Genomic DNA, 16304 nt, shown 5'->3' with positions numbered 1-16304 from the left:
TGATTCACCTACAGCTGGACATCCTAGATACTTCAAAACGTACAGGCAGGTACGGGAGCGGTTCACATGGAATGGGCTCAAGGCAGATCTGCTGCAATATTTTAGAGAGTGCCCTATTTGTCTACAGAACAAACAAGAGCACACCTTTCCTGCAGGGCTCCTACAACCACTTCCCATTCCTGACAAGAAGTGGGAGTGTATATCCATGAATTTCATTACAGGCTTGCCTAAGGCCCAAGGGAGAGATTGCACCTATGTGGTGGTAGACAGGTTGACTAAGTATGGACACTTCTTACCCATCACTACTACTTACACGGTAGTGCGGGTGGCTGAAGTCTTTTTCAGGGAGATTTTCAGACTACATGGGATACCCCGGAGCATAGTGAGTGATAGGGATAGGAGGTTCTTCAGTCATTTTTGGCAAGAGGTTTTCCATTTATGTGGCACGGAACTCACACCTTGCACCAGTTACCACCGACAGACTGATGAGAAGATAGAGATAGTAAATAAGTGGGTGGAGTGATATTTGAGGAACTACGTGGTTGGTCAGCAAAAAGCATGGGTTAGATGGATTTATTTATGTGAGTATTGCTATAATACTACCTATCACGTCTATTCAGATGACTCCTTTCAAAGCACTATATGGCTATAATGCACTGAGCTTTGTTGATTTGCTTATGAGTGATGTTAGAGTTCCTTGTGTTGGGGATTTGCTTCAGGAGAGCATGGACATTGTTGATGCTCTCAGAGATAATATTGCCAGAGCACAGAATCAGCATAAGCAGTATGCAGATCAAAAGAGAAAAGAGAGGAGTTTTGACATGTTTTACCTCATGCTGCAGCCTTACCAACAATCTACTCTCAGGAAGAGGGGGTTAGAGAAGCTTAAGCCTAGATACTATGGCCCTTTCAAGATTATCAAGCGAATAGGTGAGATGGCTTATGAGCTTGAGCTTCCAACAAACAGCAGGGTGCACAATGTTTTCCATATGTCACGGCTCAAGAAGACATTGGGACAGTGTGTTGTGCCTTCAGTAGTTCTTCCTCCATTGGATGATGAAGGGAAATTGGTTCTTGTTCCTGTTGCATCATTGACATTAGAGAGAGATAGCTGAATTGGAGGACTATCAAAGAGTACTTGGTGAAGTGGAGAGATTTACCCGAGGAGGATGCCACAAGGGAGAGAGAAGACATTTTGCAACATCCAGCTTTGAGATTGCTTGAGGGCAAGCAATTTCAAGAGGGGCGGACTGTCATGTCCCCTTTTTAGTGACATGTTATTTTTCAATGAATTTGCCTATCATGGACTCTCGTAGGCAAATGATTTTGGTGAGAGAGTCATTCTGATAATTGTTTGGGGATTGGATGGTCTTATTTGCTCTTGAAGAGATGGGGTTTATCATATTTTTATTTTACGAGTTATGCAGGGCCAAAATATTATAATTTTGAGTTGAGTTGCACTTTTTATTTTATAAAGTTACTTTTTATATAAAACTGCATGACAAAAGGATTTCATAAGAATATTTTATGGATACTTCTAGAAGTTCTTAGTGGCTTCTTAGAAAAGTGCATCAATAGAGTGCTTGGCCTCTCATTTGGACATCCCATGACTTGAGTTTACACTACTTTTCCCTTTGAACATTTGTGGCGCCATCTTTATCTACAGATTGTCATTTGATCATTACGAACGGAGTCTCCTAAGGATTTGCATAACTGAGGAGGTGAAATATCCTTTGAAGGGTTGCACTTTGGAAGCGGTATTCAGCTACTTCAAATTGGGCTTATTTGGTATTTAGACATTTCCAGCAGGGTTTGATTTTCAGCCTGGACATACATTTTTGCTCATATCTCATTGTTGGCTGGGAGTTTGTTTTTAATTTTCTGGGAGAATTTTCCTTGGAGCCTGGCAATTATTTCAATACCATTTTCGGCACCTTTCAGCCTTATATTTATTTTTCCCAAGTGTCATACCTGTCCGTACATGTACGGCTGTACCTGCAAGCCGTACGATCAGCAAGTCTGAGGGCAGGTTGGAGTTGCATTATCATCATTTTGTCTTCAGTATTCAATCTCCAGCATTTGCTCAATCCAGGTTCTTTCATTTCAGTTTGTAATTGCAAGAAATTCTCAATTGCATTCAGCTAGTAAAGGTGGGTTTGTAATGTGCCATGTTGTAATGCTCTAAGTTGAAATAACATATGTAAAAGCATTTGATTATCATTGAATGAATATATTGGCACTATTTTACATCAACTATTTGAGTAGACTTGTTGCACAACAATTTCCTTTATTCAGCATTTTACTTTCAGCAGTGTATTTAGTTTGCATGTCAAGTGTTTGACGAAATTTCACAATTCAGTATTAGTGGTTATTAGTGGCCTATTGGCAAGGGCCACTACATCCACACTATTTTCTTGATTGTTTAAAATGCTGTAGATCCCTGCAAATCACCTTTTTTTTCATTGGTAACCTTTTCTCTCCTCAAACACCATTTGCAACTCTCAAAATGTGGAATGAACTTGAATTACATCAGCAGTCCCTATTAGCAGACTGCAACAACTAAATAACCAGCTTATTGCTGGTATATTGGTGAGAAGATCCCAACTTATAGGGGATAATGCCATGTATTTTATCACCAGCCCAACTTAACATGATAAAACATCTTGTTGCCAAATTATCTGTGATATTTTGGGCTATGGTTTGAAGCATTTCATTCATTAGGATTATATAGTCGATATTTGTTGATAAAAGGCAATGATATCATTATCAACTTGAGACTCATATCAGAATATAACCCTCACAGATCAGTTTTCATCCATATTTAAGTTGCAGATATTTACATTGCTCAAGACCTACATTGTCTAATTCATTAAATTAAAGATATCAATACTATACATATTCATAAATCATATTTGATCCACATATTTGTGGCAAATTATAGAATTGTTAGAAGTCATAGATAGAAAGAAGTCTCTTGAAATTTAAGAAATTAGACAAACCCTAATCAATTACATAAAGGGACATTACTATTCTCCTTATGCTTCTTCCTTTTCTTATAGCTGCACCTAGAGTTCAACCGCCATTATTATTTGGAAGAGTGATTAGAGTTTATTAGTGTATAGTATATGTCTTTGAATTAGAGTGAGTCGCATTATCAGGTTTTAATACATACACATTTAATTTAAACGTATCTAAAGAGTAATTAAGGTAAATTAACCTATTAAGTTATAACTTATTACCCTAAGCTTGCTAGTTGTTTATTTGTTTACAATCTAACAATCATGTTGAAATCATATGATTTTGAAATATTTTCTGAATCTTATAATTTTGGAATATAACAAGCCTGTGTTGATGTAATTTCTTGTGAATGTTAATCAAGTTTGAATATGAATTCTAAAAGAATCTTATCACACAATTACTCAATGTTAACCTCTCAACTCTACCTATAGCATATACTTAATTTTAAGTCTTTCTTCTACAACTCATCCCAAATATTGTAAAAATAAATGTTATCAATAATGATAGTAATTTGAAATTTGTACAAGCTGCATTTAAGGTGCCTAAGGTTTTCTTTTCTTTCAGTTTGAGAATGTTAATGCTAAACAAAGTCCTATAGGCTATTACCTGCACTTCAAAGTCATGAATCACATTTTCAGGGCGCAAGCAGTTGTCCAATTCCTGCTTACTCCAGATCTCCACTTTAGACAGATATCCTGGCAACACTGAGGAAGGCAACAACTTTTATCTTTCAAATAATGTGAGCAGAAAGAAAATGTGGAAATGAAGCAATGTTTGACATGCAAACTTAATTATGTTCTCTTTAAATTTTCAGTCAAGCATAATTTAAATATTTTACCAGTTATTGGCATTTCAGCATGACAAGGCTCCTTAATACCAACTCTTAAAGATGCTTCAAAACTAGGTCGCAACTTATCCAAATTGCCTCCTAACAAAATTTTCTGCAGTAAATTTTTAACTATATTTAAAACAATATCTCTGTTTAGGAAGAAATAACAAAGCTTTTCTAGGAAAAGTTTTGTCTACACTGCATAAATGTTTCTTCAATAAATGTACTAAAAATCTATGATAGAATAAGAATGCATTGTTCCCTGCATTCTACCTTCAACTTACATGTGAGCCCATCCTAAAGTTTAATTTCTCATTTTAGATCATAACATCAAAAAAATATTAGGAAAAGATGTACAAATAAAAGTTCTTTGTTCCAAATAACAGCACCACAAGCATACCACTTGCATATGCATTTTATCTGGAGTTAAACTTCCAGATGCACTTTCAATCTCAATTCCCACTGGCTTTCCCATCTTTCGAACTTGTATTTGAATCTTTGGATAGATCTTAAAGGCACATTGGTTGGAATAGATATCATAGCATGAGATATAAATTGGTCCAATTTCAGATCCAAGTCTGCAAAACAAGGGAGAAAAATGATGACATTCTCAACCTTCACAAGAATTTAGTAGCGCATCTTTCCGTTCTTTTTAGCTCTATCCCATAAAACAGTAGTGCTACCTTGTGGTGAAAGAAAATGGTATATAATATTGACTATGCTTGTCATCAACACAAACCCGGTTAAACAAAATTTGCCTCTTATAATGATGTTCTCCAATTTTATTTACATTCTCACACTCCAGGAAAACAGTAAGAAAACAAAAATCACAAGACGCATATACATAAACTTACAAGTTCTAACATCAAAACTATGTATAGTTGCTATAAATATAAAGCGCTTATGGTTTCAAAATCTACTTTCCATTTCCAGAATGGTTTATGGATTGATAATGTTTCGATTTAGAAATTTTGGCATTTCAGTTCTTGCTTAAAGATCCATCATTACAACTAGCAGTGAAAACAAAGATCAAAAAATATATTTTTCCAAAGTTCCATGGAGTTTCCAAGGTGACATGGGGACATGGTGATAGGTATTGAAGGCAGAAAGACAAAGGTTCTAAATATGGGAACAGCAAGGGAACGACAGTAGAGAAAAGGTGGAAGTAATGGCATTGATATAAAAATTCTGCTGATTACATTTTTCAAGAAAAAAAATGTACAGTAGGACATCTTTGCAAGTAACTGATAAAAGGCAAACTAAATTTTCTTAAATTAAAGGTTGCGTTTAGTATGAAATGGCATGACCCATATGGAAAATGTCTTGGGGTCATCCTTGGTGGAGGTCGAGGAGGTGGTGAATATGTGAAGGGACATTTCCCCCAAGTTCCAAGTCTAGGAAACGTCACCGTACAAGAGACGCAGTTACTTTTTGAGGAGATGTCCTCATGGAACACAATTTTTTTTGCATCACGACAATTAGGATAAGAGATCAAAGACCCAAAAATGTTTCCAGTGAGGCCAACTTAAATTCATTTTAACTAACTAAAGTGCTAAGTCTGAGTGCTTCTTGTTTAAACTATGCATGTAGCAATCTTATTTGAACAAAATGTTATAAAAGTTTAAAGAAAGCAGATCTATGAAGTTGATAGCGTGATAACCTAGTAACCTTCTTTGTCTCATGCATTTTCTTTATGTTATTTCATTTTCTCTATTTTATCATTCCACTTTATTATGAAACACATCAAGGATTCATCAACAATTCATAAATTTCACTGATACTACATCTCACAAATCAATAACCATGTCTTCCTCGTTTATAGAAAACTCACTAGGTGACTTCTTGTCAGTGCCATTTCAATTCAAAGAGAGATTTTGCTAAAAAAATATCTCTATCATTAGATTCGACCTATTTTACCATGTTTGGTTGTTTTATGGCCACACCAAGGTTGGGTCTGAACTGGTTCCAAATTTGGTTCCAATTTGCCTATGGCTTTGGCCAAGGTCTGAACCTAGGCAACTTGTTTCTTCTGGACCAAACCCAGGTTGAACTAAGGCAGACCCATGCATACCAAGAGTGAACCAGGAACTTTTCTACTAAGAAACAATCCATAATTTAGTGTAAGAAACAATTATTATAACATTACAAAACAAAATTTGTTTAACTTCAAATAATTATTACATCAATTAAACTAGCCTTGAAGATTTCATCAAATGATTTTCTTATATCCAATTGTTGATAACAACACCCATCTATTTTATTGCAAGCACATAGTGATCAATAATATTCTGAACATTAAATAATATCTTCAATAGATGAAGGGTGTTGCACACTACTTTTTCAAAAAAAGCTAAGTAGGATGATAATTACAAACAAACACGATCCTTTTACAGTGAAAAAGTAATAGGCATTTGATGACTTGAGTGTTAGCGGTGCAGTTCTGATCCCATTGCCATTGGCACTATTATTGAATCAGCTAGTGCCTTTGATGATGATGAAGAATAAGATTTAGATAATCCATTAGATGATTAAAACTAAGTAAAAAATTCTAATTGTTGAAAATCATAATAATGATCCGTGAACTCAATACTATTATTTTAATATTTTGATGTTGATATCATGCTATGATTACAAGTTTATGGTGTTCTTGTTGTTTTTATAATAATATAATCTTAATTCATGATTTTAGGTTGCATACATTTATATACATACATACATATATATATATATAGACACACACACCACATGTTTTTGTAATAACAAATCTAAACCCTATATCAAAATTTTTTGTAGCCTATTTATCAAACCCCAAGTCAAACTAGCAACAGAGCATTCTATTGATGATATCAACTTGTCTCTAACTAATTTGTTATACAAAATCTCTTGTCAAACAAATCACTACCATTCCACAAGAATGTACACAACATAACATGTTACTAAGTATAAATTCATTTATCATTTAATCAATCCAAACTACTATATCGATGACAAAACACATTAAAAAGAGAGCACAAGTAGTCAAAGAGGTTTAGGTAGCAAACTAATTAGAAAAAGACTTAGAAGAAGCAGAATGTAATGTCCCCTTTTTGGGACATTAGAAATTTTATAGACATTCATATAATATTAAAATTCACTATGATAGCGTCCATTAAATTTATAAAAGGTCAATTTAATATTATAAAGTGGGAAAGTGGCAAGGAAGGATAAGATGAAAAGACAAGAAGGGAGTCAAAGAGTCATAGCTGTGAGGGTTAAAAAGGAGAGAGACTCATTCATTCGGATATGCTTGGTTTATGATTCAGATTTTAGTTTTTCTCTTGCAAGAGTCATTTGGAAAGCTTCAACGTTCGTCCAACGTGAAGACATAAACCCTCGTGCCGGTAGACAGTGGACGGAAACCCATTGTCCGTGGAGACATCACATCAAGTGTCTCGCTTCTACTTACAGGTTCTTCTCTTAGCATTCCAATTTCACTGTAAAATTGTGTCTAAGATTGGATTTTTTGATTGTTGGTTATTATATTGCTGATGTATACTACAATAACATACTTCAAGGTATGTTATGAGAATTTACAACTTTATATTGTTGATTCAAAATGTATCTTCCTATGTTTATGTTTTGAGAGTTATCTTCAGGTAAAAATCGGGTCAATATCCATTGGGGATATTTCAGTGGTATCAGAGCCGTGGTATCTTGACAACTTGAAGGGTTAACATTGAAACAATGATTTTTTTTCTCTTAATTCTAGGAAGAGGATTATTATAGTGAGATTATCATTACCTACAAAAACTACAGATATTGTGGATTTTATATATCTTTACATATATACTCAAGTGTTTCAGTATAGTATCTTATCTCTCGGACGAAACGAATCATTTTGCAAGACAAATTGTGTTGAGATTTTAATGTTTTTGAAGCAGAATGTTAACAGAAAGAGAAGATTTGCCTAGACTAAGAGTTTCCAACAACAAAGTTGAACTCACAGAGATTAATGGGTGAATCACTAAGTTGTGAATGACATAGCTTGAGTTACAGCTAAGCATTGTGCCCAAGATTATGGTGTTGCAGTTATAAAAGAATATGAATAGACACAGGCAGACGTGTTTCATTTTGAGAAAAGTTTAGCCAAGGTGTCAAGGGACTAGATTTTGGTTTGCGATTATATTTGAATATATTTGAGTGTTGGGACCATAATTGATTAACTTTTCAGTGATTTATCTCATCCGGCTTTATTATTGTGCACATATTACACTGTGGTATCAGTTACAATTATGGACAGAGCAGTGCAGTTCGGTTGACTAATTCAATTGTCAAAGAAGAAAACTTCATCGAGCAATTAAAACTTGAATATGAATTCATAGTTTGAGGCGTCTAAGGTAGAGAGGCAAATTTCAAATGAATCCACTAGAGCCACAACTCCCAAAAACACTAGTGGGATATATGGCAGACATTCGTAGAGGATTGCATGAGCCTTGTTTCGCTTGAATGTCATGACACAAGGATAATGTCACAAGCAAAGTACAACTGAGTGTTGGCTGGCAATCAGCCATAGAACTGATCCCGTCAATTACACTATGCGGGAGCCAACGGAACAACTTTCACTACTAATAATATAATTTTCAGGGTCTATAAGAATATTTTGATTATTTCCTTCTTACCATTTTAGGTGGACTGTTGAAGAGGTACTTTACAAATTTTGCATGGACAAGGGGGTGAAAAGTTCTGATAGAAAGAAATTACATAGAAAGAGCACAAGAAAACACTGATTCTATATACTGAGCAATTGTGTAATGACCCTTACTATAAAGGCCACTAAAGCCCAATGCTAAACTATGACAATTTGTCAAACACTTGGCATGCAACTGTTTATTGGTTAGAGATGTAATGTTTCAAGGTTGTAGCAAAAATTTCACCAAATATGATTGATGCAATGAATTACAATATAACAGTACCAACAATGTTCAGAAAATCTGATTGTAATATGCAATTAAGGATTATAACAATTGCAGATTGCAATATAAAGCACTTATGGTAATAACTAGCCCTTACTATATTCTATAGCAATCCAATTGAAGTTAATGAATAACAGCGTCTGGACTGCTATAACAAAGACTGAACATATACAATTTGTACTTAATTGTTTTTAATAACCAAATCAACATCAAGAACCTGAAATCGCCACCTCAATTTGTTGTCACATGCATGAATCCAAAATTGTACCTCTATCCCCTGCCTGATTGCAAACCCTACGGTTAATGGTGATGAGATTGACTGAATGATGACCGATTGAAAACTCAGATCTGTTCTTGACTTGCTCCTATACAACTAGTCAATACTGCCGTACTTGTACGGCTCTGTGCGCTTTTTTTAATATAATTCGCAACCTTGAAACACAGTACCTAACTAGTATGGACTGAATCGCCTGGTGTCAACGAAGACAATGCCATGGGTCGCATGAAGTTTGGACCAGGTATGAAGAACTTATAACCACAAATATGCTTCCCAGCCTTCCTTCGAAATTTTCCAGTTCTGCAGCAATTTGTGTAGATGGCAATTTTTTCAACTCTAGCAAATCCTGTAATGATAAACGATGCAAGACCCCTATGAAAGATCCCTGATGGATCTCTGCTGCTAATCTGCTGTAGCTTAATTATATTTTTTCTTTTTAATTTTCTTTTTCCTGTTTATTTAAGTTTTCTTGCAGAACTAGACGGAAATGCAGAAGAGTTTGTTTGTTTTTGCGTTTTTGATGATTATTCAACATAGAAATGAGAAGGAGCAAATGATATGAAAAGAGTCTGAAAATAAATAACAATATGCAACAAAATCAGAATTGATACAAATCGTACCAGGCAGATCTCTGAATTATAGAGCCAAATAAAGGATCCAGTACATTTTCCCTAACAATGACGCCAAACTGGCTCATGGAAAAGCACTGTGAACATGCAAACGTCTGCTGCTGATTATCCGACTCTCTATATTTCAAAGTACTGCAAATGGCAGCTACTGCTGCAAGGCTCACTTTCCCATGTACCAATAATCGTGCCCAGCTAAACAATACTGCAGACCCAAGCTGAAATGGCGTCCTCCTTCCCTGATAACAACTGATACCACTGAAAATTCCAAGACCAAATACTGCTGAGGGTTACGTCCCAGCCAGTCAATACCTTGGGGTTTGCGTCCCAAAATAAAATCGCCCAAGCAGAGCAAATTTGTAAACAAGTTTAAAATGCATAATATGAATGAGGAATGTTGCCTCCATCTCCTTATAACCCCTTCCAAAGAAAATCGAACCCTAAAGTGACTCCAAAAGGCGTTGGGTTACAAAAGTGATTTAAGTCTTATTTTAAAGTGGCAATGTTACTAAAAATGACCCTTTTTCTCCATAGACATAAATCCATTCACTGAATCGCCCTAAGACCAAAGAGAAAGATTTAGAAAAGTTCAAGACCTTTCCAATGAGCTATCACACCAAGGGATACACATCCAAATGAGGTCAAAATTCCCCTTATTACTCCAAAATGGCTATTAACTTAGCCTTATTTAATTATTAAACGCTAGCTTCTGAAATATTAAAAATATAACACAAATAGCTACAAAATGCCCAATTGACATCACGAACCATAAAATCATCCTGTCACATGTCTGTGACTTAAGTCGGAAATCAAGGATCCACTGGCAGTCTCATCCCTAAAATCTAGGGATGTTCCTAAATTTTAGGAAACAAGCTCTATGGAAACTCAACCCTGTGCATGATCATACCTCCTAAAAAGTAAGAATGAACCCCATAAATATAAGAACTATCTCCTAAAAACAAGGAACGTCTCCCAACTGATCAATAACCGCCAGAACACCAAGTCCCCAACACTGAATAACCATACTGGGTCTCTATCCAACCCTGTCAGCCTACAAGACCCCATAATAAGCTAACTCACATGTCTCTGCTAGACTGAGCTAGAGTGGGGACATGACAGTCCTCCCCTCTCGGAGATGCTTGCCCACAAGCAACTGTAATGCTGGATGTTGTAAAATGCTCTCACCCTCCCAGGTGGCATCCTCTATGGGAAGATCTCTCCATCGAACCAAATACTCTCGAATCACCCAGCTTCTCAGCTGCTGTTCCCTCACCTCAAGAATCTCATCAAGGACCAAAATCAATTTACCTTCCTCTTCCATAGGAGGTAACTCGGGTGAAACCGTAATATGCTGTCCAAGGGCTTTTTCCAGGCAAGATACATGAAATACATTATGAACTCTGCTGCCAGGTGGTAACTCAACCTCATATGCAACCTCTCCCACTCACCTAAGTATCCTGTATGGACCATAAAAACGTGGTTTGAGCTTGTTAGCTACCCCCCTTTTTAGGGTGCTCTGTCGATATGGTTGTAAGCATAGAAAGACCATATCATCCACCTCAAATGCTCTCTCAATCCTGTGCCTGTCAGCATACATCTTTTGTTGATTCTGGGCCTACTGTAAATTCTCCCTAAGAGATCTCATGACAGCCTGGTTTTCTTGTAACCAATCTTGAGCCAAGGGTACTCTATTGTCACTAAATGCCAAATCAGTGAAAGATAATGCCTCATATCCATAGAGAGCTCTGAAAGGCATCATGCCAATGGACATATGATGCGTGGTATTATAACAATACTCGCCAATGCAACCAACGCACCCATGCTTTTTTCTGTCCTAACACATAGTTACGCAAATATCCCTCAACCCACTTGTTGACTATTTCTGTCTGCCCATCGGTTTGAGGGTGGTAACTAGTACTAGGTGTCAACAAAGTACCTGCTAGCCTAAAAAGTTCCTGCCAGAAGGAACTCATGAATCTGCTGTCCCTATCACTCACAATGGTCTTGGGAAGACCATGAAATCTAAACACCTCTTTGAAGAATAACTCAGCCACCTGAGATGCTGTAAAATCTAACGCAATCGGAAAGAAGTGGGCATACTTTGTTAGCCTATCCACAACAACGTAAATGCAATATTACCCCTGAACCCTAGGAAGACCTGTAATGAAATCCATTTGGATCCCCGTCCACTTCTGTTCCAGTATAGGTAATGGCTGCGATAATCCTGCTGGGTAGGTATGCTCCGACTTGTTCTACTGACAAGTCATACACTCACGGACATGGCGTAAAACATCATCTTTGAGACCCTTCTAAGAGAACCTCTCACGAACCGCCCTGTAAGTCTTACCATATCCTAGGTGTCCTGCTATAGGAGTATCATGGAGAGCATGCAAAATTTGTTCCTTCAACTGAGAACCTGGAACAAGGTAAACCCTGCCTTTGTAGTAGATAATATCATCTACCACACTATATCTGTCATCCACTATCAACCCTTCCAAGATCTCACAAGCATACTAATCCTTGGAGTACTCAACTAAAAGTTGAGCCTTCCAATCCGTTGAAATCTCGCTCAATGAACATAGGGCAGCCAATGAAGGTTTCCTAGAGAGTGCATCAGCCACAATATTATTTTCCCCTTTCTGAATTCGATGTCGAAGTCATAAGCCTGAATTTTGCTAATCCATTTTTGTTGTCGATCATTGAGCTCTGTTTGATTTACGAAATACTTCAGACTGTTATGGTCTATTCTCACCACAAATTTGCTGCCAACAAGATACTGTCTGAACTTAGCTAACGCATGCATAATAGCCAACATTTCCTTATCATAGGTAGAGTACAACTTTTCATTGTTTTGCAGCTTCCTACTCTCATAGGCAATGGGGTGTCTATTCTGCATCAACCCTGCTCCTATACCCAAACCCGAAGCATCACACTCTAGGACAAATGGCTGCGAGAAATCAGGTAGTGCCAAAACGGGGCAAGTACTCATAACCTCCTTGAATCTATCAAAGACCCCCTGTGCTTGTTCTGTCCATCTGAAAGCCCCTTTCTCAGTGAGATATGTCAAAGGTGCTGCCAACTACGAGAAACCCTTCACAAATCTTCTATAATAAGCACACAATCCAAGGAATCCTCGTAACTCAGTAATGTTCCAAGGAACAGGCCAATTCTGAATCGTTTGAATCTTCTCTTCATGCACCTTCAGCCCCTCAGCACTGATCACATGACCCAAATATAACACCTCCCTCAATCCAAACTCACATTTGGAGAGCTTAGCAAATAGAGACTGACTCTCCATTATGCTAAGTACCTCCTCGAGATGTCTGAGGTGGTCCTCTCAAGTACTGTTGTAAATCAATATGTCGTCAAAAAACACTAGAACCGATTTCCTCAACTGCTTGTTGAAGATATGATTCATACAGGACTGGAAAGTAGCTGGTGCATTGGTAAGGCCAAAAGGCATTACCAAAAACCATACTACCCGTAGTGACAACGAAAGGCAGTCTTGTGTACACCCTCTGCCCGTACCCATATCTGATGATAGCCTGAACAAAGATCAATCTTAGAAAAGTAGACAGCCCCATGTAACTCATCTAACAACTCATCAATGCGCGGAATGGGATATCTGTTTTTTATTGTCTTCTTGTTCAAAGCTCTATAGTCTACACACATCCGTAGAGTCCCATCCTTCTTCTTAACTAGCACAATAGAAGAAGCAAAGGGGCTGGAACTAGGCCGAATGAAACCCATGTCCAATAGCTCATGAATAGTCTTCTCAATTTCATCCTTATAGGCTCTAGGATGACGGTATGGGGTAGTAATCACTGGCTTCGCTCCATCCTCCAACTCTATACCATGCTCAAACCCTCTATCTGGTGGTACTCCAACAGGTATATCACCAAATACTCTACCGTGACGACCCATCACTGACTGAATGTCCACATGAAATACACCGTCATCCTAAGATATGGGTGTTTTGGATTTAACCAAACAGTGTGTAGCCCAAAGCACATCATTATGCCTAAGGATGGTCTCCATCCTACGAGAAGTCACCTCTCTAGGTGCACCATCTAATGTTGCCTTCAAAATCACCTTCTGCCCACCAGAAAGAAACTCTAATTGCATACGGTGGTCATCAATAATGTAACGCCCAATACCTTGTAACCACTGCATGCCCAAAACCACATCATAATCTTCTATGGGAAGCACATAGAAGTCATCAGTCAAAGTATAATCTCCCATCTGAATACTAAGTTGTGGAATCCGCTTGGTACAACCCAAGATAGCACCATCAGCCACCTTCACTCCAAAACCACCAAACTCCTCGTACTGTAAGCCACACCTCTCAACTAATTTCTGATCAATAAAGTTATGCGTAGCACCTGTGTCTACCAAACTGGTGATCTGCTTACCCTTAAGTGTACCTTTCAACCGAAAGGCATGAAACTTAGGATAACTGGAGAGGGTAGCCATAGCTACTTTAGCTGATGCCACAGGCTCAGGGGTGTCTAACTCCAACTGTGTCTGAAACTGCTCAACATCCTCTATATTATCCTCAATATCAGTATCAAGAACCTCCTCATCCCCTAACTCAGAAGTCACCTCAATCAAATGAACCTTTCCTTTACCCATCCAACAGTGTCCTAGTTCCCATGGTTCTTTGCAGGAAAAACACAACTTTTCCCTCCTCAATTCATTCCTCATCTCCTGATTCATCCAAGGAGTTTTAGATGAGGTCCCTCCTTTGTTCTGTGATGTATTGGCCTTCTATGCAGGCCGTGAATCTCTAAATGGTTTCTTATCTGCCTGATAAGAAGTGGGAACAGTATCCAGTCTCAATGTCACATCAATAGCCTCCTTAAGAGTAGCTGGTTGGAAAGCACGTACCAACCCCTTTAGCCTATCCTGCAAACCCTCAATGAACAACATCACACTATGTTTCTAGGGCATATCAGGTACCATAACTACAATATGCTGGAATGCATTAATATAGGCTTTTGCATGACTAGTTTGTTTAAGGTGAGCCAACTCTCTGTAATAAAGTTCTATATCCTTACGGTCAAACTGTGCAATGAGTCGCTTGGTGAACTCAGCATAGGAGTGAACTAAGGCATGATCCTAGGTGACCAATCCTAGGCAATCCCCTCTAAATGCAACACAGCAAACTGAATAGCCTCACGCTCAGGCATGGGCCTTAATGAAAGATATGTCTAGCTTCTGGACCCAAGCTCATGCGCTAGTGTCTCCTGAGCCATTATATGGGGCCAATGTAATCTTCCCAGTAGCTCTGTTGTGGTCATAATTTTGCTGCTGCTGTGGTAGTCTATTACCACGATCTCCCCCGAACCTGTTTGTATCTCTACGTTGTGCACAATACTAGGGAAGAGGGAAGACGTCCCTAACCTCAGAAGGTAGAGCTCTCCACTCAGCTGTGGCCGCCAAAACTGACTCCTAAAACCCCACTTTTGGTGGTTCCACCTGTGCTGGCCGTTCACCTGGTATGAATTGGGGAAGCAATGGCCTATTTGTAGTAGGTGTATGATGGCGATGCCTCTTACTGGAATGAAGGGAGCTCCCAACTAAAAAATGGGACTAATGGCTACGCTGACTACCAGCCACTGAAACTGATCTACCTTGCCTGCCTCTGTGTCCACCCATCTCCAAACGATCCAAGGTATTCTGTAATTTGTCTAAAGCCTGAGCAATCCTGGGCTGAGTAGTGAATAGGGTCCGCACCATCTCTCTTTCTTTTGCCTCTATAGGCATGTCATCGCCAGCAGCACCCTGTGCCTCACCCATAGTTGGTATCTTTGTGTCTCCGGTGGCCTCTGCTTGCCACTGGTTTCTCCTGCGCTTGTAGAACCTGTGTATTTCTCCACCAGGATGCATAGATTTGTATTCAATCCACCAACTAGTGACTACCCAGATCCCAAAATGAATTATCAAAACTTATTAGCCAGTACCCAGATGCTGAAATGAATTATCAAAACTTTTTATCCAATACCTAGAAGCCAAAAACTGTTGTAATAATTTCTCACAAACCCTACAGGCTGGCAGGATGTAAGCTCTGATACCACTGAAAGATCCCTGATGGATCTCTACTGCTAATCTGCTGTAGCTTAATTATATTCTTTCTTTTTAATTTTCTTTTTCCTGTTTATTAAAGTTTTCTTGCAGAACTAGACGGAAATGCAGAAGAGTTTGTTTGATTTTGCGATTTTGATGATTATTCAACATAGAAATGAGAAGGAGCAAATGATATGAAAACAGTCTAAAAATAAATAACAATATGCAACAAAATCAGAATTGATACAAATCGTACCAGGCAGATCTCTGAATTATAGAGCCAACTAAAGGATCCAGTACATTTTCCCTAACAATGACGCCAAACTGGCTGATGGAAAAGAACTGTGAACATGCAAACGTTTGCTGTTGATTATCCGACTCTATATTTCAAAGTGCTGCAAATGGCAGCTACTGCTGCAAGGCTCACTTTCCCATGTACCAATAATCGTGCCCAGCTAAACAATACTGCAGACCCAAGCTGAAATGGCGTCCTCCTTCCCCGATAATAACTGATACCACTGAAAATTCCAAGACCA

The 16304-nt window shown here is 38.1% G+C and overlaps 1 protein-coding gene across 7 annotated transcripts in view; it reads right to left on the bottom strand.

Moving 5' to 3' along the window:
* GMI1 (gamma-irradiation and mitomycin c induced 1) overlaps positions 1-16304 on the bottom strand; it is a 393394-nt gene that overhangs the window by 153810 nt on the left and 223280 nt on the right. For all 7 annotated transcript variants that reach the window (XM_089797668.1, XM_089797669.1, XM_089797671.1 and 4 more), the window contains exons 26-28: positions 4248-4425; positions 3857-3959; positions 3625-3722 (exon numbers count right to left, since the gene is read on the bottom strand). In XM_089797668.1, the coding sequence (XP_089653794.1) occupies positions 3625-3722; positions 3857-3959; positions 4248-4425 (379 nt within the window). The remainder of the gene's footprint in view (positions 1-3624; positions 3723-3856; positions 3960-4247; positions 4426-16304) is intronic.

The sequence above is a fragment of the Cupressus sempervirens genome, chromosome 8, assembly GCF_028749045.1.
Source record: "Cupressus sempervirens isolate cs-2001-9-10 chromosome 8, ASM2874904v1, whole genome shotgun sequence".
Classification (NCBI taxonomy): Eukaryota; Viridiplantae; Streptophyta; class Pinopsida; order Cupressales; family Cupressaceae; genus Cupressus; species Cupressus sempervirens.
The sequence above is the reverse complement of the archived record's forward strand: the minus strand, read 5'-3'. Positions and strand labels throughout refer to the sequence as shown.